This window comes from Juglans regia, chromosome 12, assembly GCF_001411555.2.
Source record: "Juglans regia cultivar Chandler chromosome 12, Walnut 2.0, whole genome shotgun sequence".
In the NCBI taxonomy this organism is placed as follows: domain Eukaryota; kingdom Viridiplantae; phylum Streptophyta; class Magnoliopsida; order Fagales; family Juglandaceae; genus Juglans; species Juglans regia.
In genome coordinates, this window is record NC_049912.1 from 16,908,308 (window position 1) to 16,930,813 (window position 22,506).

General features: G+C 36.9%; 1 protein-coding gene across 1 annotated transcript; it reads left to right on the top strand.

Moving 5' to 3' along the window:
• The first annotated feature begins 13,266 nt into the window (after positions 1-13,266).
• On the top strand, positions 13,267-18,513 carry LOC109011702 (selenium-binding protein 2-like). The gene is made up of 7 exons (XM_018992997.2): positions 13,267-13,542; positions 15,318-15,513; positions 16,498-16,725; positions 16,920-17,151; positions 17,275-17,382; positions 17,507-17,779; positions 18,032-18,513. Exons 1-7 carry the CDS (start codon positions 13,386-13,388, stop codon positions 18,311-18,313), a joined length of 1,476 nt encoding a protein of 491 aa, XP_018848542.1. The 5' UTR covers positions 13,267-13,385; the 3' UTR covers positions 18,314-18,513.
• The last annotated feature ends 3,993 nt before the right edge of the window (positions 18,514-22,506 follow it).

The following is a 22,506-nucleotide window of genomic DNA, read 5'->3' on the forward strand; positions in this document are numbered from 1 at the left end:
TCTTGTTCAGGGATGTGTTGTTTTCTCCTTGTACCCATCACTTTTGTTGTTTTTTTTTTTTTCAGCTTTTACTGAGGTCTTTGTTCAATTTGAAGATTGAAACATTTCAGGGATATCTATCTTGGGATCCCGTGAATAAGTTACTATAGAAGCCGATTCTTTTTCCTTGAGAATATTTTCTATGCAACCAATTCAAATTATTTTTTATTTATTTGAGATTCAATATCACTTTTAAAATGCTTTGATTTTTTGTTTAAGAGATTTACATGCTTTTATTTTTTGTGTAAGACACTTTGTAAACACATACAATTGTGAATCTCTATGTTGGTAAATGTCCAGTAATGTTAGTGTTCAAGTCTCAATTTGATTTTAAGGCTTAAACTAAGAAGTTTCAAAGCTCAGACTTGATTCCAAATGTAAGCATGTGAAGTTGGTTGAGGCTAGCATACCAGCAAGTTGTTTGCTGCTGAACTGAATGGCATACCCTGATCTGGGACAAGCTCCTATGAACTGCTTTTAATGCTTGCATATTTTTAATATATAGTAGTTAGTTAGTTAGTTAGTTAGTTAGTTAATTGGTTGCATGTACATTAGACTTTAACTTAAATTACTAGCTTGTGTTTGGCAGCTCACAGGCTGAATTGTAATGGAATCGACTTTTGCGTGAGAATGAAGGGGTATTCTGGGTTTGCATCTATCTGTTTGGTGTACCATCTTGAAGAATGTACCATATTTAAAGAAGTGCTTATGATTTTTGTATTACGCTTTATCTTTCACAATCCTGGTTCTAGTTCTATGATTACAAACATTTTAATATTGATGGCTTGATAGAAACAAGAATTAGAACTGCAGAATTTCTGGGAAGTGCTCTCAGCAAATCTGGGCGCGCAGTAGCTATTGCAGGGGCGTTTCGGTTGTTAAGGTCACGCTTCAATCTTGGGAAGGTTTTATATATGGTGTCTCTTGGGGTTTGTACCCCAAGAGACACCATCTTAACATCTATGGAAATGTCATAGGTACCCGTTAGATTTTTGTGTTGATATCTTTTTAAGCTTTCACTTTGCACTACTAGTTGTTAGTTTTTGGAGATGAAATGGGAATGCGGTGACCATGATAGCTAATATACTACGAACTGCTCATGAGCAAGTGTCTTGTCTTTAGACAAGTTGAAGCTGCACTTTTACATTAGGTTGATTTTAATGTCATGTTATTAGTATAGTACTTAGTCATAATTGGAGAATGCATTACAGGAGCATGTACTTCAGCTTACTCCTTACTATATTTATGTTAGGTTTCCAGGGAATTGATAAGGAGGAAAAACATGTATGATTTAAAGGAGGGAAAAAGTAGGTGTTTGTTGTAAAAAAAATGTTAATCCAGTTCGCTAGAGAAATATGCTGCAATATTCTAAGTATTTTACAAGGGTTTCCTTATCATTTGGATTGCATATAAACAATTGGCACTTTACCTATATATTAGGGATTGTGATCACCTACATATATATAGGCGATTAGTTAAACATGATCATATGGATGCAGAAAATGCTTATCGCACGAATATTAGTACAAGCTATATTTAATATTAATCACATTGCTCGATGTAGGAAAATGGAAGTACAAAGTTGATCGAATCATTAATATTCCACAACCAGTGATTTGATCATGATTGGGTGATGAACAAAGATCGAATCATTTATAATCCACAACCAGTGACGTCGTTGGTTGACCATGCTTCAATGAAGAGGCTCAATTGCCATAATCACCATGCATGTAATTATTTTGGATGCATTAAATGTTGTCAGTAATTAAAAAATGTGTATGGAAAAGTCTCTGTTGATATAGAATCTGTGTATGGATAATATGATTGGAATATAAATGATTTTATTGTAGTTACTGAAATATGACTCTGTGAAGTTACTACATCATTTACCCAATTGCATGCTAAGTGCACAAAGGGAAATAAGTAACATGACCTTGTTTGAAAATACATATTTTTGTAAATGGATAGATTTATTATTTAGTTCTATAAAATGGATAGATTGGTTCATTCATAAATTGAGATATATGAATCCCTTGAATTGCAGGTTGATTCATCATTAAATGTACAAATTTAATCATTATTTTGTAAATTAATTGTTCAAGAAATTTATTTGTATCCCTAAAAGTCAAGCTTTAAAAGGTTGTCAAACAACTTCAAGAGTAAAAATTTATTTCTCAAATTCTATCTAAGCAATTCAGATTGATCTTTCATATTTGTGGCGATATTTGGGTGGTCCAATACAATTATCTTTTGGGGTGTTGTTTGTTATTTGGGACAATACAATTTGTGGGATGAAAATCTACTTGTGACAACATAAATTTCACCGTAAATATTTTGATTTTGAGCAAGCTTTTATTTTTTTGAAACAAAAAGCAAAAGTCCATTGATCACTGACCATTAATTTGGAAGGAAGATGTCTTGTTAAAAGTAGAATTGGAGGCAAGCCGGACCCCAAGGAAAATAATGTTTCGTTTATGCTTTGAGGTTAAGGAAATGAACATTTCTTTATTGCTTTGATGTTGATGTTGATGTCGATGTATGTTATGAGTAATCTTTCTTGAGTATATTATTGTTAATTGAAACCTAGACTGCTATTATGTTTACAACATGATGGTTTTTACTAAGTATTCGACTCATTTTAGTACTTTTTTTCTTATATTTTTCCCATCCCAGGTAAGTAGGATTTTAAGATGCTGCAGGATAAAATATTGTTCAAGTGGATGACTTGGATACTTGAGGCATCGAGAAAAAATTCTAATTTATTTATAGTTTAAGTCATATTTTGTAGCACATGGCTATTTTATTTTCCTTTAATAAGTGTTATGGACAACTTTTATTTTTGGAGAGATTTTATTTTAATAAAGTGCTTTGATTTCTCATAAAGGTTATGGAATCTTTTATACTTAGCGCTAAAGTGTGAATGCTTTAAGATTAGTAGTATTCGGTTTCTCTAACTTTAAACTCTAGAGGAAGGGGGTGTTACAGTTGATATCAAAGTCTAGGGTCTAAAAGATTATGTAGGCATTTTCCAAAACAAGAGAAGAAAAATTTTTAGAGTTAAGAAATGTTTTTGAAAACTTAAAGGAAAGCGAGCCTTGTTTGTTTTCATAGATGAGTTGAGATTAAAGTTAAAAAGTTGAATAAAATATTGTTAGAATATATTTTTTAATATTATTTTTGTTTTGGGATTTGAAAAAGTTGAATTGTTTATTTTATTTTGTATGGGGATTTGAGAAAGTTGTAATGATGAGATGAGAAGTTTTCAAAGTTTTCAAAATTTTGGGTTTTAGTCTTAAAAACAAACCAGCCAGTCAAGGTCTCCCTAAGATAGGTTCTACTCGGCATTATGTATTATTTACAATTTTTATTCCTTTGATTTATTATTTGATTGACCCAAAACCTTGACTTGCTTCGCTCAATCCAACTCGGTATTTGTAGCAATTACGCCGAATGTAACGCACCGACAGTTTAATGCCCGCACATCCAATCGACCGACTACTCTATATATATATATTCTTCCTTTAACTCTGTTGTAGTAGCGACAGTTGTTTCTTTCTCATCATCTTCTCCTTCTTGTTAATTTACATCACTAGAACCGTGCTTCAACCGTGAATTATAGGCCTAATCAACCACACAAGAAGAGCAACATTGTGAGACTAACCGGAAGTTTGTGTTGTTTCAACCATGCATCCTTCACTGCGAGTCACCGTGTTTTCAAGCGTTGCTAGATCTCATCCATACACCACCCAAGGACCACCGATAAGCCCTCATGTCATGATACTATGCATTACACATACCTAAAACACATGGGTCAAGTCGTGTTTTTTCTCAGTTACCTAAGAAACCACCATGGAAGTGAGACTTTAGCCATTGCCAAACCTTCTTAGCACCACCGAACATCCCCTTATACCTAATACATGAAGGGGATGAGACATGGGTCGCTAACCCTCAGGTCGTGTTTTTCAAACCTCCACAGGTCGTGTTTTCTTGCTCATGAGACATGGGTCACTAACCCTAACACATGAAGTTATAGTGTGTAACAGCCATAAGGATATGAGGTTAAGGAAAATAATGTTTCATTTACGTTTTGAGGTTAAGGAAATGAATATTTCTTTATTGCTTTGAGGTTGATGTTTATGTATATGAGGTAATGTTTCTTGAGAATGTTATTGTTAACTAAAACCTAGACTGCTATTATAATAATTGCATAAGTGGTCCCCAAAGGTGTTAGCAAAGTAAAGGGCATGTAAGAGCACGAGATAGAAAGAGAGTGTTCCAAGTGAAGTGTACCTCTATTTATAGTTTAAGTTGCTTATACGTTAAATAGAGAATGACGGTAAGGTTATGTGTATGCATGTATGTTGCCATCTGATACGCACATGAATGGATTGCAAGATATGAAAGTAGCACGGAGTCTAGGTAAGTATTGCGTTCATACTCTTTTAGAGCTTTCTAAAATATATGAAAATGAAAACGAAATGCTTTTCCTTTATGATGCCTTACGAAATGATGTTTTTACGAAAGCATGTTAAGTGTTCAAAAGTATACGTATGTAGGGCCCTCCTTGGCAGCCCCTTTTTACGCACCCAAAAGTATTAATTGTACCCATGTGAATGGATGATTATACACAGTATCTATTGTATGTATCTTCCATGAAAATGCATGGCATGAAAGACGATTTTCGGGCTTACGCCCCGAACAATGTTTTTCTCATGAAATGCTATTTTCTCATGAAAATGAGTATTTTCTCATGAAAGAATGTTAAATGAAAGAAAAGAAAAGAATGAAAGCTCATGCTCATGCACATGAAAGATTGAAAGCCCCAGCTCTATAGAGCTAACATGAATGAATGAATGAATGGAAAGCAAAGAAAAACATGAAAGCATGAAATGTATGAAAATACATAACGGCCAGATGAATTAATGGAAAGGGTACCAATGAATGGGCAGATTGCAATGCCGGATAAGTAGTACTGGTAGTGCATCCAGTGCTGCCCCCTGACTGAAAAGGGATTCCTAACCCGTGGCCACGAGTGGAGTCCGGGTCTAAAGGAAGACCGCTAACCCCAACACACGAGGCATAATAGTGTGTACCGGCCAATGAAAGTGATAAGAAAGAATGGATGGATGCATGAATGCACAAACTCTTTAAGAAATGAAGGCACTGACGAGAGACACATTTTTTAAGAAAACTCATTTTTAAAGAAAAACCTCGTCTAGTGATGTTTTCAAACGAATGCATGTATACATGTACGTATAGTATGTATGAATGATTAATGCATGAATAAAAACCTATGTTATTATATTTCAACTGTATGGAGTAATGCTTATGTGTCATCGATTCATTTTAATTTTAATGAATGCCCCATGGAATGAATGAGCAGTACGCATCAGGAAGGATACGGCCCATGGGGAAGCATGGAAGTCTAGGCATGAGCGTTTAAATGTATGAGAGGACTTTTTATTGTTAAAATTAATTTTTTCCGCTGTAAACCTCTTTTATTCGCAACGCACATTTTATTTTATAACTTAGAGTCTTGCACCCTGGGTATGGAAGTAAAACGTTTTAAATCGAACGGTAATTCCCGTCGTCCTTTCTAAAATCATTTTATAAAAATTCCCACCATAAGGACGGACGTTACATAGTGGTATTAGAGCAAAGCCCAGGTTATCCACCATGAGCCCTTCCAAGACCACACTTAGCTATCCAAACACCCAAACAGCCATCGTACGTGGGTTAGCCGCCACGTACGACCCTTCTGGCGTCATCGACTGTGACGATCAACGAGCAATGCACGAGTTATCCCGTCGATGGTATAACCCTCTATCCCTCGTTATTTATATCAAATTTTAGTTGGTTGGTTAGGTTGTGAACTGTGTTGTTAGTATTGTGGAGTTTGTAGTGTTGTATGGAGATGTGATGTGCTGTGTATGTAATGTGTTGGGCGTATCTATGTAGTGTGCTGTGAAGTGTTGTGGGCTGTACTGTGAAGTGTGGTTGTGGAGTATGTGCTATAATGGTGATGTGGCATAGTGTGGGATATGGAGAGTATATGTAAAATATATCCTCCTGGCATATTGTGGAACGGGAAGACTACACGTGGAGTGTACTCTATTTGGCTTGGTGTGTGTGAAGGGTGTACACGTAGAGTATACTCCATGTGGTGGAGTGATGCACCATGTGGTGGGTATGCCATAATGGTGATGTGACGTAGTGTGTGTGAAGAGAGTACATGTGGAGTGTACTCCAAGAGGTGCAGCGACACACCATGTGGCGTATCGTAGAGATAAGCACGATTGTGTGGTCGATGGGCATAGAGTGTGGTGAATAGTGTCAGGAACTGTGGAACAGTGTCTCGAGGTAGTTATGATGTTATCTATAATCTAAGATAACGGGTGTCACCGTAATTGACTTATGGCTGGGAGTATGGGTGAAGTAGTAGAATAAGTGTAGGTGTGCGCAGCGGAAGCATGACTGGGGAATGTCATGAAGTGACATGGTTACCAGCAGTCGTGCTTATGATAGGTGAGGAGTTAGCGTAGGAATGGCACAGCGGGATCATGACGAGATGTCACGTTGTGATAGTAGTACATGAGGAACTGTACTCGTGATGAGTTAGGAGTTGGCGTAAGAATGGCATAGTGGGATGTCAGGTGATGTGACAAGGTCACGGTGTAGCTTGAGAGTAGTCTCGAGCTGTATGATGAACGTAGGGCATGGTTGTGAACGAAGTCTTGTCGTGTTAAGTGTTGGGATAAACTGTCAAAATGGACAGGTAGCATGAAGAGTCATGCTAGCTGGGTTAAGAGAATGTTGTTATCGAAGTATGGCCCATGTCCCTACGAGCAGGTGATCAACATGTTATATGTTGGTCTTAGGTGATAAAGGGGTAAGGTACATGTGTAATCTGGTTAGACACATGTGCTGGACGGATTCAGCATATGTAATAGATGATCTATCCTAGACATAGTTACACGGTGCTTAAGTCTTAGAGTTGGCTTAGATTCATGTGGGTTGTATGGATGGGAATGAAGATTTAGTGTGGGCTAAGTGCATGAAGGTAGTGACGGGTGTATTGTTAGGATTGTAATGCGTGATTTCGTCAGTCGGACTCATGCGTCAGAATGTGGTTAACAGGAAAAGGAAGATGAATATCTTAGTGTCTTAATCCTACGGTGAATCACAGATTCACTTTAGTGATGAGCACTCGAGGCAAGAACGTCGAGTTGGGAAGAGATAGTGACCGTAAGTGGTCCCCGAAGGTGTTAGCAAAGTAAAGGGCATGTAAGAGCACGGGATAGAAGGAGAGTGTTCTAAATGAAGTGTACCTCTATTTATAGTTTAAGTTGCTTATGCATTAGATAGAGAATGATGCTAAGGTTATGTGTATGCATGTAGGTTGCCATCTGACACGCACATGATTGAACTACATGATATGAAAGTAGCATGGAGTCCAGGTAAGTATTGTATTCATACTCTTCTAGACTCTGCTAGAGCTTTCTAAAATATACGAAAATGAAAACAAAATTCTTTTCCTTTACGATGCCTTACGAAACGATGTTTTTACGAAAACATGTTAAGTGTTTAAAGGTATACGTATGTAGGGCCCTCCTTGGTAGCCCCTTTTTACATACCCAAAAGTATTAATTGTATGCATGTGAATGGATGATTATACGCAGTATCTATTATATGTATCTTCCACAAAAATGCATGGCATGAAAGACGATTTTCGGGCTTACGCCCCAAATGATGTTTTTCTCATGTAATGAATGATGTTTTCTCATGAAAATGAATGTTTTCTCATGAAAGGACTGTTAAATGAAAGAAAATAAAAGAATGAAAGCTCATGCATGAGCACATGAAAGAATGAAAGCTCCAAGAGCTAACATGAATGAAAAGCAAAGAAAGGCATGAAAGCATGAAATGTTTGAAAATACATAACGGCTATATGAATGAATGCAAAGGGTAACAATGAATGGGCAGATTGCAATGCCGGGTAAGTAGTACTGGTAGTGTACCCAGTGATACCCACTGACTGAAAAGGGATTCCTAACCCGTGGCCAAGAGCGGAGTCCAACACACGAGGGGTAACAATGTGTACCTGCCAATGAAAGTGATAAGAAAGAGTAGATGTATGCATGAATGCACGAACTCTTTAAGAAATGAAGGCACTGACGGGAGACACATTTATGAAAATAAAACTCCTTTTTAAAGAAAATCCTCGTTCAGTGATGTTTTCAAACAAACGTATGTATGCATGTACGTATAGTATGTATGAATGAAAACCTTTGTTATTATATTTTAACTGTATGAAGTAATGCTTACGAGTCATCGACTCATTTTAGTTTTTATGAATGCCCCTACCCCCACAGGGAATGAATGAGCAGTACGTATCAGAACAGACACGGCCCATGGGGAAGAGCACGGAAGTCTAGGCATGAGCATTTAAATGTATGAGATGCCTTTTTATTGTTAAAATTAATGTTTTTCTCTGTAAACGTCTTTTATTCGCAACGCACGTTTTATTTTATAACTTAGAGTCTTGCATCCTGGGTATGGAAGTAAAAAGTTTTAAATCGAACAGTAATTCCCGTCGTCCTTTCTAAAATCATTTTATAAAAAGTCTCACTACAAGGACGGGCGTTACATGTTCCCCTGGAACAGGCAGACCAACACATACTTCAACAGCCTTCGTTGCATTCTCAGCAACATCCAAGACGCCACTTTCCTAATCCACCTCTATCATTTCAGCAAAGTCACTGGAGGTCGAAGATGAGGTGGACAATGGTGAAACGGGCTCAAATAGAAAGTTCAAGAAGGAACCGAGGAACATATCAAGAATCATTTAAAAGTAACTCGGGATCTAAGAGCAAGTCTAAGTCTCGCCTTAACCAATCATATCCTCAAGATGGTCTGCATGCAATGGGGGCACGATTGCCTAGCCACTCGTCGACCTCCAGAAGCAGAGGCAACAGGGGGACCCTATCGCCCTGTGTAGCAACCACAAGTCGAGCGGGGTCACATCAAACGCATGACCCATCATGAGGTTCATCGCTCTCTGTGCATGTCCTCTTACCCTTTGGTTCCATGGGAGAGGGGCAGCCCTCTTGCATGGGGGAGTGAACTCAGGATCTATGGAGCTCAAGACTTGGCGGTTGACAAACCGTAATTTGCTTGGCATAATCAAGAAATGGTCAACGTTCTCCCAGGTAAGAGCGACCTTAGAGCTAACAAAATCCGAGTTCTCCTAACCCATGCATAGACATGGTCCAAGCGCGACATCTCCCCCGTAGAACATCGAAGCAACGACCGTCGAGGGGAGAACACTAGGAAGCTATGATCGATAATTCATGGCAGGAAGCCTCAATGGCAGGGGACTCCCAACCTATCCTAGAAACCAAAAAAAAAAACTTCATGTCCCAGTTTTTGACTTGGGAATATCGAAACTCTAAGTGGATGTCCTAACAACAAGTTCGCAAATGGCAACTGCATTGATGCCTGTCATGCCTTCTCACACCACGCAACAGAACAGTAAGATCCTCCAAGCGTTGGGTAGGAGTTGGCTGAGAGCCATACACAAATAGTACAAAATGTCGCAGATGGGGCCGTAGAAAGGAAGCCGCAGCCCCATGGAGAACATGCCAATATAGAGCCCAACATACTCAGTATCCCCTTCTTAAGTGGACTATGCCATTATGAGAACCGACAAGACTTACCGTCACCGAACCCTGAATGCTAAACCATTCTCTCATAGAATCTAGCTCCACCAAGGTGGTGGTAAACATCCTATGATTCCCGTTAAAAGCAACAAGAAGAATGGGGAGCATTTCAGGAAGTGTTTCTAGGAGCCATTCAAACGTAAGATTACAAAAAACTGGGAGATGAAGGAAGAAATGAAATGAAAGAGAACGGTCGAATGCAAGAGGGGGGAGTTGAAGCAAAAGTGGTAGTGGGGAAGAAGAAGAAGAGCGACAGTTATGGGAAAATGAAACTACAAGGGAGCACAAAAGCAAGGCCAAGATGGGGCCACATGTTGGAATGAGAAAAAACACGCCAAACAAAATCTCGCATTTTGCATTACACGAAGAGACGATCGAGTATGAAGTTTGTCAAACTAGCCATCGGATTTCATGCTGCATGATGCGGTAGGTGGAAAAAGATGTCAAACAAAACATACGATAGGCAAATGTGTCCAGGAAAATTAGCAATGCACGCAAGGAAAAGGAACACATGTCTAGGGAAGTGTGTAGCAAATTCAAAAGGGTAAGCTTCAAAAAGAAAAAATTCCACTGACGCACGTGTGATAAGAATTTGTAGGGTAATTGTTACACACGAGTATGCACTATTGGTTATAAGGAAATAATAGCTAGCGACCAATGGCAGTCATAAAGGATTCACGTGATTGAGGGTGACTAAAGGATAAAACTAAACAAGATGCACCGTAGGAGCCTAAAGATAAAACACAAGGAAGACATCATGCATATTCAACAAAGAATCTCAACAAACCGTATCCCTCTAAGATCGAGATTCGTGGAGATAAGTTTGCATGAGATACCCATGCCAGAAGGACGCTATCAACGGCAGAATCCTGGTCATGAAAGGTATGATCATAGCATATTGAGCACCAAGAATCGTGCCCTCGAAATTATCATGTCGTCTAGGAGACCTCAACCCTTATTATAAATAGCTTACCAGATATGTTCTAGGGTAGATGATTCATTTTATTAAGAGAAGTTAATCTCTCTCTGACTTAACCTGCATCAGAGGCATTCCCACTAAGTTCCCCGAGGCTCTTCCTATGATTAATTGTAGGTTTGTTGAGCACATTGCAGAGACACGTACAGTTAGGAATCGCGCCAACACTAGTACGTATAAATCAAAGCCATGCAAGCCATATTATTCATGTAAGTTTTTGGGAAACGATATGGAATATATATATATATATATATATATATATATTGTATAAAAGTAGGCAAATAATCATTAATCTTAATATACAAATATCAATAAACACAAATGAATGATATGAAAATGATTTTTGGTTTTTGGAATAATAATCTATAGAAATAATTTTATATATCTTTTAGAATTTTCTTAGTAATAAATCCTTACATAAAAATAAGAATAATAAAAAAGACAATATTATTGAATTAATTTTTTTGGAAAAAATATGAAAATAAACATTAACAAAAAATCTGAATATCTGTAAAACCTTTAAGATCTGGGTTGTAGGGATAAGCCCATCAGATTGGCCCAATCCAACAACCCACATTTGTGACCCTTAATTCCTGACCCGCAAAAGCCCTAACCACGGGATATTATTTTTCTACTCTATTTAGATGTTAAGAGTATCTAACAGGCTTTTGCTGCAAGGATCTTTCTTTCTTTCTACCCAACGTTTTCCATCTTCTTTCCTCTTTCTTCTTCCTTTTCTTCTACTTCTTTCTCTCATTCTCGCTCATTTCCTTTTGAATAATTTTATATATAACATAAAATACGTAAATATTATATAATTATTTAAAAAAAATAAAATTTATTATTAAAAAATTAATCTTTTTATGTAAATCTCATATATTATTTATTTATTTTAAATAATTACATCACAATTATACAATTCATGATTGTAAATATATATATTTTTTCTTTTCTTATAACCCTTTAGTTTTAAATTTGTTTGTGTGAATCCTTTGAGGGACCCACGGCTATAGTCGTGGGCTTCACCTGCGCTGCTCGAACCCACAGCATTGTGCAAAGACTCACGATGTGGGCGTGTGTCTATTGTACGAAGACCCGCATCATTGCCACGAGTCTTCTCTGCTCAGGCGCACCACAACAGTACCGTAGGTCCGCAAAACTCAGATCTCGTTTGCATTCGTAACCTATTTCAATTAATCTCAGTTTATCTCATCTTATCATTATAATTTTCTCAAATTCATATATAAAATATAATAAACAATTCAACTTTTTAAAATTTTAAAATAATTTTTTCAAATTTTCAGACAAAATATAATAAATAATTTAACTTTTATTCTATTATTCACAAATCATCTTAATCTATTTTAATTTATTTTTAAATCCAAATCATTCGTCAATTCATTATAATAAAGAAATGCACGTGATCATGACATAGACTTTTTGTTTTTTTGTTTTTTTGGTCAAAAGACCAATTTACACACGTAAATACACGAGCGCATAAATACAAACAGTCACCCTCCATTAGTGTATCTTCACAAATTATATATATTATTAAAAGTATAAAACTTATTATAACAAATTATTTATATTATATGTTAAATTTTTAATTAATATAATATAAAATATTAAAATTTATGTATAATAATCTAATAACACAAAATAAAAAATAATCTTATTATTATAATATAATATATAATATATAAATTTTAATTTTACAACGTACGCATAAAACCGAATCAAATCGGATCAGTTATACCAAGCACTCATGGCTATATTTAAAACTTTTGAGTGACCAACAAATTAGCAAAGATTCTACTGATAATCAGATAAATAGATTTGAAACTTGATATGTTTAACAAGACTTTGAGCTTAATTTATAAACGAAATATATAAGAGATTTGGATAAGTTGTTGTATGGATGGTACTTTTTAAAAGGCATTGATTAAAATTCAAACATTAATTATTTTAGATAAAAAATAAAAAAAAAATAGGTATACCGTTGAAAATATTTTTAGGACATGACAGGTTGCATATCCTAAACCATCAATGAACTTCCTTACGAGACGGATAAGGTTTCAACATCAAAAAAACGCAAAAGTCCAGATACATCCCTCCTGGACACAAAGATCACTGCAGATCCCAAGTTTTATACCACATCCTGACAGTTGGTGCTCCCAAATTTTTATGTTTTTTTTTATAAAAAAAAATATTATTATTATCATTTCACATTTTATATTTTATAATTTTTTTTTATATTCATAAATATCGAGTTGCTTTAAAAAAAAAAAAATTACTATTAAAAAATTAATTTTATTTTTATCTAAATTTTGTATTTATTTATTTTTAAATAATTACACAATATTTATATAATTGTAATTATTATTTCTCTAAATATAAAATATAAAAATATATAAGGACTGATATATAATTTTTTTTTATATAAATTATTTATATATATTTAAGCCCATAGCAAATATTTAGAGGAAAAAAAAAAAATTATAGTGATGTCACTCTCCAAACAGACTACACACGTCCAAGTTTTGAGTTAAAAGCTTAAGGTCCATCGTCATCCGTATCGCCCACGTCGACCCTCTATTTCTTCTTTTTCTTCTTTCTAGTTTCTGTAACTCTCTTTGTGTGTACCATTATCGATGGCGACGGATGCAGTGGTGTTGAAACACGGAGCGGTGGGGAAGAAGGATGCGCACACGGGCGCGTGCTGCCATACAGGGCCGGGGTACGCCACCCCGCTGGAGGCCATGTCTGGTCCCAGAGAAGCTCTGATCTATGTCACTTGCGTTTACACTGGTACGCTGGTGCCTCAGCTTCATCTTCCTCTACTTTTGATCCATTCAGCCTTATCTTCCTCTTACTTTTGATCGGTTTAATTTGCATTAGCTTCGGTAGTTTGACTGTAACGAGACTCTGCAGATATTAGTAGGTTGATTTTGTGTTTTTCTGTATTAAATAATTAATGGACGATGAGATGTGGATGCTCTTAATTACTGACTGACATGGAGAGAGAGCTTAAGAGTTTATTACATATGAGAAATCCAAATTTCCAAGGTAAAAGCACTAACTAATGAAGGCTGCTCACCTCTCCTTAGGGTACTTTTAGTTCAGTAACTCTGCAATTTTCGGTGATTCAAGACAACAAAAATGCTGTTATTTGGTTGATCAAATATCCCACGATGTATAGGAATTAATTTCCTTCTCCTAGTCCTAGATATGACATGTCTTGACGCCTGCGGCCCGAAAACCATTCAAAGAGCCCTGCTTTAGAAAGACTAGGAAAGTTTTGGGTTCAATTTTAAATGCTTTTGTCCAATTCAAGTACCTTTTTGCCGTTTTCTACATGTATGATTTTGACAGCTCAATCACTCGTTGATCCTTTTAGCTTCTGATTTCCTTGCGTCTCACCTCCGTATTATCACTGGTGTAAAAGATATGTTACTCAGTGCTCTCTTGGTTTAATTCTTTTCTCCTTCTTTGAGATGTTACCAGCGTTCAGAGATATTTTTTTTTCTCTACTAATCCTTTATCTACACGTTCCTTAACTGCAAGAGAATGATCCATTTAGTCCTACTTTGCCGGGCCAATTTGGAGGATTAAATGTTGCGGATGCACGATCCCATTTTATGCAATGCATCCTGACTTGCTCGTATACTATAGTTTTTCTTTTCACAAACAGTATATAACATCATGCTTCCTTGAACATAATATCACGCTTCATTACTAGTGTCAAGAGCTTAACAAGTAAGCCTACAAATTCCATGTTGTGTCTCCTCTTTAATTTCTATTTTCAGTGTGTTTAAAATTCTCTTCTCCTTATTCCTGCAGTCCAATTGGTGAATTGAAGCATTTTGCTATCCTTAGGCTTCCTTGTTATGATTCAAGAAATCTACTTTTATTATTATTTGGATAATTTTTTCTGTTATTTTACTCTCTTTTTTTTTCTTTATTTTTTCTTTTTGCATTCTTTTGTACTCTGTTTTTTCTCAAAATTTCTACGGAGTTGTGGAGAAAAAAGGTTCATTGAACATTTATAGTTTCAGACACTCTAAGAAGCCAAGAATAGCCTGGATAATTCACCTCTTCAAATAACCATCTTCGATGTTCTTTCAAGGTTTTGATAGTGCAGGGACACTTTTTTGCATTCTAAGGGTCAAAGACCTTATACATAATTTGTTCCTTGCTGTGATGAAATATTCTTTTATTTATGTATTCTTATTTTAATATTTCATTTTATTGATAAATAATAACATAAACTCTGGTTCTTAATTTGGATATAAAACTTTGTTTCTTCTTTTCTCTTCTAGTTGATAGGGTTTATAGTTCTTTTAACTTCTGAAAGGCCCAGTGGCAAATTGTGAACTTTTTAGCTTTATGGGGATGGAGATTTAGGTAATCTGCAATTTTATTTTTAAAATGACTTGTTGCTGATGCTAGCACCAATTGATGAGAGTCCTTTTGTTTCTATAGATTAATGGCTTGGTGCTTTTATGGAATTACAGAATCATTTGGAATTACTTGTCTTAGTTTGACTCATAATGTAACAAGTTAATGGTCCAATGTATCTATAGGAACAGGAAGAGAGAAGCCTGATTACCTGGCCACGGTGGACATAGATCCAAGCTCTCCTACTTATTCAAAAGTTATCAACAGGTTGCGCGTACCATATATAGGTGATGAACTACATCATTCGGGGTGGAATGCATGTAGTTCTTGCCATGGAGATCCATCAGCAGATCGGCGTTTTCTCATCCTACCTTCACTTGTGTAAGAGACTAGACTTTATATTGCATCAGTGACTCTTTATATACATATAAACATATAGATATGCAGAGAATCATATCAGTGGTATAATTAAACCCGTGTGTTTAGTTTTTATTTGAGAAATGCCAATCTATTGATGAATCATAAAGGGGGAGACGAATTGGCCACATAATATTATACGAAAGCAATGTAAGCAAGAGCCTTATAGCCTACATCTTGCAAAGAATTCTATGTTACAAAGAACTGGTAAACTACCAGTTCAGAGACTGGCTTTTTCTTCTTACATACGCTCTGAGATTTTGGTTTCAAATGATCATTTGATAAATGTAAATGTGGTTCATGTTAGTAACTCAAAAATTATGTACTGTAATGTTTCGAATTTGCTATCCAAACAGTCTGAAGTTCTCCTTATCTCTGTGTGTACTAGTTATATGAGTTGTCGTTGTGTAGTTATGTCACACTTTCATTGCCTATTGGGATTATGTGGGTGTAATATATGGCCTGTAGTAATCTTGCGATGATTTCTTTATTTAATAATAGCTTATTGGTGCTGTAGTTTTCCTTAATGTAGTTTCACAAGCAGTATCATATTCTTGAACTTCAACATATGCGGACTTGAAAATTGTGTCTCAGGTTTTGTAGTTCTTTACCTTCTTTTTTTTCCCTGGGAACATTTTCACATTTTTTAATTCTAGATATGTAATATCAGTTGCATTTAATGTTTTTGGAAATCTCCACAAAAAGGAACACAGGTGAGCTGCCGCTTCTCCTGTATTTCCAAATGATCTTTACTGTAGGGTTGTTACTTGCCTCAAGATTCCAGGGAAGCATTGTAGAATAACTTCATTTTTATAAGAGGCCTAATGAAGTGAGGCCTTACGTATTTATTTCCTACCAAAATTTCTGATTATGAGTATTGATAATTCGTCAATTGAAATAGATCCATCGACTTTCTATAATATTGCCTTACTCGGTAAGTTTTTTCAGATCTGGTCGCATATATGTGATTGACACTAAAACCAATCCAAAAGCTCCGGCCTTGCATAAAGTTGTTGAGCCTGAAGATATTGTTCAGAAGACTGGTTTAGCTTATCCACACACATCCCATTGCCTTGCTTCTGGAGACATAATGGTTTCATGTCTTGGAGATAAAGATGGAAATGCTGCAGGGAATGGCTTTCTTCTACTTGATTCTGAATTTAATGTGAAAGGAAGGTAGTGTTATCTTTTATCTAACTTGAGACATATGCATAGACATAGTCTATATATTTGAGTATGATGTATTTTATTCTGTTGCATCTATGAATTCATTTTGGTTCGATTCCTTTGAATATTTTATGTGAACAATCTGTTAACATGTACGACGACATTATAATATATGACCTTGTACCTCCCTTAACGTCTATCAGGTGGGAGAAACCAGGGAATACTCCACTGTTTGGCTATGATTTCTGGTACCAACCACGACACAAAACCATGATAAGCTCATCATGGGGTGCCCCTGCTGCTTTCACTAAAGGTTTCAACCCTCAACATGTTTCTGATGGTTTGTATGGGAGGCATCTGCATGTGTACAGCTGGCCTGGGGGCGAACTGAGACAAATAATGGATCTTGGCAATACAGGGCTCTTACCTTTGGAGGTGAGTGTGTAAGCAATCTGTAGCATCGTTTCTGGTGTCTAGAGTCTGCCAGTCAGTTAGTTCATGTTAGTTTTGTTCTTATAATTCCAGATGTATTTTCTGTGAACATATCTCATTTTGCAGATAAGGTTCTTGCATGATCCTTCAAAACACACAGGATTTGTTGGGTGTGCCTTGACAAGTAACATGGTGCGATTTTTCAAGACCCAAGATGGCTCATGGAGCCATGAGGTATGCACATAAGATATAAATGTCTTTTAAAATAGCATGCCCATGTGAGTGTTCAGCTTAAAATTTGCTCTGTATTTTTCTTTAAAAGCGTCATGATCCACAGTACTCTGATTTTTATTTGCAGGTTGCAATATCAGTGAAGCCATTGAAGGTGCAAAACTGGATTCTTCCAGAAATGCCTGGGCTTATTACTGATTTTCTGATCTCTCTTGATGATCGTTTTCTGTACTTCGTGAACTGGCTTCATGGGGATGTGAGGCAGTATAACATTGAGGACCCTAAGAATCCTGTATTGACAGGACAGGTGTGGGTTGGAGGACTCTTACAGAAGGGCAGCCCAATAGTCGCTGAGGGAGAAGATGGTAAAACAAGTCAGTTTGATGTGCCAGAGATCAAGGTTTGTACAATCTCCATCCAGTTTCTGCACTAGAAGCATTTGACACAGAGATGCATTAGATAATCTATTAACTAGTCAACACCATCTACTGTAAATAGTGGCTAGACCATTCAAATGATAGGCTCCAGTTAAATGACTGTAAATATGCATGCGGTCTACGGGCATCATTCTTTTAGACTCGGACTAATCCAAGATAGTATTCTTGCTGCATGAAGTGCCTATAATTTTATTAGGTTCATATTTATGTTGCAGGGAAAGAGATTGAGAGGAGGACCTCAAATGATCCAGTTAAGTTTAGATGGGAAGCGGCTCTATGTCACCAACTCACTCTTTAGCACATGGGATCTTCAGTTTTATCCTGAGCTTGTGGAGAAGGGATCTCACATGTTACAGCTTGATGTCAACACTGACAAAGGTGGCCTAACAATAAACCCGAAATTTTTCGTGGATTTTGGAGATGAACCTGATGGTCCTTCACTTGCCCACGAGATGAGATACCCTGGCGGTGACTGCACTTCAGATATATGGATTTGAGCAACTGATCCTTCTATACCAATGAAGGCTAATCTCTTTAACATATAATAGGATACAGTGATATGTCTTCAATGGAGCATTTGGGGGCAGGATAGTCTTCAATGGATGAATAATAATGTCTGCACTTTCAGTCAATACATATTATCCAACTCTCTATCTGCTGTGAAAGAAATAAACAGATAATTATGTTATCAGTCGTATTCTCTTGCAACGTTTTTTTTTTTTTTTTTTTTTTGAGATTTTTTTTTTTTTATAAGTAAGAGATAAATATTATATATATATAAATGAAATAAGCAGAGCCTATGTACACGGAAGTATACAGAAGAATACTTAAATACATTCTAAGAGCGATAAATTAAAGGCAAAAAATCATAAACATTGTCCCCATGCAATACAATAGGAGAAAACCAACACATTAAAGTGTAATAATAAATTCTTCAACTCAGCCATTGTGCATTCCTTGTCTTCAAAGCAGTGTGCATTCCTTTCCGTTCAAATACACTACATGATGCACGACGGAATCATCTTTCATATCGCTGCCACTTGATGACAACCTTGCATCTTTCTCCAACAGCCCAACAAATCCACCACTCTCATAAGCATAACCCAAGCAACATCAACCATTTGAAAGATCTCATCCCTCAGCACCCTTGTTACCTTATAGTGTAGTAAGAGATGGTCTATAGATTCTCTATTTTTTTTACACATGTAACACCATTTCATCACTACACATCTTTTCTTCCTCAAGTTATCCATAGTCAAGATCTTTCCAAGAGCAGCATTCCAAACAAAAAAAGCTACTTTAGAAAGCACATTAGACCTCCAAATCTTCTTCCAAGGGAATGGAGTATGATCTTGTGTTGTCAAGATGTTATAATATGCCTTATCTGTACATAACTTGTGATTATTATATCTCCACTTCAATCGATCTCGTTGTGCTAAAGGAGTCCCCGTGGAATATAGTAGGCTGAAAAAATCTGAAACAATAGATAATTCTCAATCATGAAAATCCCTAATAAAAAGAATGTTCCACTGGAGCGAGCCATGAGAAAGTAACCACACATCAGCTACTGAAGCATCCCTATTAACCGCAATATGATATAAGCTTTTCCAATGCTTAATCTCCACACCACACGTCCCACCAAAAATTGATTCAATTGCCCTCACCAACTACAAAGCGAATGTGGTTTGCAAAGCATAGCCACCCTTTCCTTATAAACTTCCATAAACCAATACCATAGCCCCTTCTCACTTCATTGGAGCACCAACCACCCCCAGCGACACCATATCTAGCGTCAATAATTTCTTTCCACAATGATCCCCCTCCAAGTGATATCTCCAAAGCCATTTCCCCAAGAGAGCTTTGTTAAAAGTTCTCAAGTTACACACTCCCAACCCCCCATTCACAATTGAGGCACATACTCTCTTCCATCTAACCAAATGAAATTTCTTCTCCTCCCCATAAGAATGTCCCAAAGAGTTTCTCCATTTTGTTCATCACCCCTACAGGCATAGGAAATAAGGATAAAAAAAATATGCGCGGATGTTAGTAAGAGTACTTTTAATAAGAGTGAGATGGCCCCCTTTTGATAAATACACATGTTTCCAACCAGCCAACATTTTATCTATCTTCTCCACCACCCCATTCCATATAGCTCTATTTTTTAAAGTTGCACCCAGGGGAAGGCCTAGATATTTCATTGGGAAAGATGACAACTTACAATCCAGAAGGCTTACTAAATTGAGGATATTAGAAACCGCACCCATAGGAACCATCTCACACTTGCCAAGGTTCACCTTAAGCCCTGACACTGCTTCAAAACAAAGTAACAGTGCTCGTAGAGTTTGGATATGGCTATTATCCGCTTTACAAAAGACTAAAGTATCATCTACGAAAAGAAGGTGTGAGATAATGGGGTTACCAGAGCCATTACCCACCTGAAAACCAGATAAGTACCCTCCCCTAACAACAGCCTACACCATCTTACTTAGAGCCTTCATAACTATAATAAATAAAAGGGGAGATAGAGGATCTCCCTGCCGCAATCCCTGCGAACTATAAAAAAAACCAGCAGATGTGCCGTTAACTAGAACTAAGAACCGGACAATTGAAATACAATGACACATCCATGAAATCCACATATCCCCAAAGCCACACATCTCAAGTAAGTATAAGAAAAATTCTCAGTTCACATGATCATATATCTTTTCCATGTCAAGTTTGCAAAGAATACCTGAACCTCTCTCCCGTAGTCTGTGGTCCAAGCACTCATTTGCAATAAATACTGAATCAAGAATTTGTCTCCCACGAATAAATATGTTTTGAGACTTGGAAGTAATAAGTTCCAACACCGAACTAAGCCGGTTGGCAAGAACCTTTGAAATAATCTTATAAGCGCTATTAACCAGGCTTATTGGACGAAAGTCCTCAATAGTCGAAGCCCCTTATTTCTTGGGAATGAGAGCAATGAAAGTCGTATTAAGGGATTTTTCAAACTTTTGAAAAGAGTGAAATTCATTAAAAATCTGCATAACATCACCTTTGACTATGTCCCAACGAGTTTGAAAGAAACCCATTGAAAAACCATCAGGACCCAAAGCTTTATCCTTAGCCATATCAGAGATGGCCTTGTAAATTTCTTCTTCAACGAAAGGTCTCTCCAAAACACTCACACTCTACGAATCAATTGCCTCAAAAGACAAGTCATCAAGTTTCGGCCTCCAAGAAACCGATTCTGTGAGAAGGGTCTCATAGAAATGTACAATATGGTTTTCTAGCTTCAGAGGAGAAGATAACACCTGAGAGCCTAATTGAAGCGACTCAATAGCATTGTTACGCTAATGTGAATTAGCCACTTTGTAAAAGAACTTCGTGCACCTATCACCTTCTTTCAACCAAAGGACCCTGGATTTTTTACGCCATGAAGTCTCCTCTGACAATAGAACTCTCTCCAAGTTGTCATAATCATGCCCTTCCTCAATAACACCTCCTCCGAGGTATCCCCCAATAATTCTTTACCCTCTAGCTCTTGCAGTTCCTCCAACAATGTAGACTTCTGATTGTCAATGTGACCAAAAACTTCTAGGTTCCACTTCTTTAGATCCTGTTTCAAAGCCTTCAACTTGCATGCAAGAATGAAACTTGGAGTGCCAATAAACTTATATGATGACCACCAAGCACGCACTATCTCTACAAACCCATCTGTTGTTAGCTACATATTTTCAAACTTAAAGTACCGACGACCCCTGTGAATACCCCCACAATCTAAAAGGATAGGAAAATGATCTGAACTAACTGTTTCTGACTCACTTCCGGATAGTGTCCTTACCACGAATGAGAGACAAGGAACCTATCCAATCTCGACCAAACTTGTCTGTTTGACCAAGTGTACACGCCCCTACCAGGGGGAGATCCATGAGGTCCAAATCAAAGATGAACTCGGAGAATTCCTCCATGGCCATAGAATTTTGATAATGCCCTGATTGTTCGCTAGGAAAGCGAGTAATGTTATAATCACCCCCCATACACCACGGCACGTCCCATAAGGAGTATAAACCCTTCAACTCCTCCCACAACCTTCTCCTATCTCTGCGTTAGGACCATAGGTGTGGCGCCCCCGACCCCCATGTAAGGAAACACGAGAATCGAGACGCCAGGATGATGACAACACGGTCACACATCCCAACGAAGTGCCAGTGTGTGTACATGCAACGGTGTACAAAAACAACGCAGCGGATTAGTCAACTAAGTACCAGAATTTAAATACAAGTAAACATCAGTAAAAGGGTTTACAAAATTATACAGTCATCCCAAAATAAAGTTTAACACATGTCCCAAAATACGAATAAGTAAAATAAAATAACAAAGCCAGTGATCCCAGATCACTCTCACCATGGAGCCAAAGCCTAAGACTCATCATCCTCATCTGCATCAAAAGCTACGATACCATAAAACGGTACCGCAGGTAAGTATAACCCAAAAATAACAACGTAATATAAATGCATTAAAAGCGACCAACATGCATGCATAAAAAAGAATATACATTTCTCTCAAAACATCATTTTCCCCGAAAATGATAATTTTCCAACACACGCCAAAATCTCATTTTTAGCCAAAACATATAATCCAACATTTTCCCAGAAAATGATTTACACAAAACTCAACAATTTATCAGATACTGTAGGCGGGACTC

What these genes read in the sequence shown, in the direction of transcription:
- LOC109011702 (XM_018992997.2), top strand. Translation starts at nt 13,386, where the DNA reads ATGGCGACGGATGCAGTGGTGTTGAAACACGGAGCGGTGGGGAAGAAG. An exon ending in CAGGGCTCTTACCTTTGGAG is followed by an intron (nt 17,152 to 17,274) that starts GTGAGTGTGTAA and finishes CTCATTTTGCAG; the next exon opens with ATAAGGTTCTTGCATGATCC. An exon ending in TTGATGTGCCAGAGATCAAG is followed by an intron (nt 17,780 to 18,031) that starts GTTTGTACAATC and finishes TTTATGTTGCAG; the next exon opens with GGAAAGAGATTGAGAGGAGG.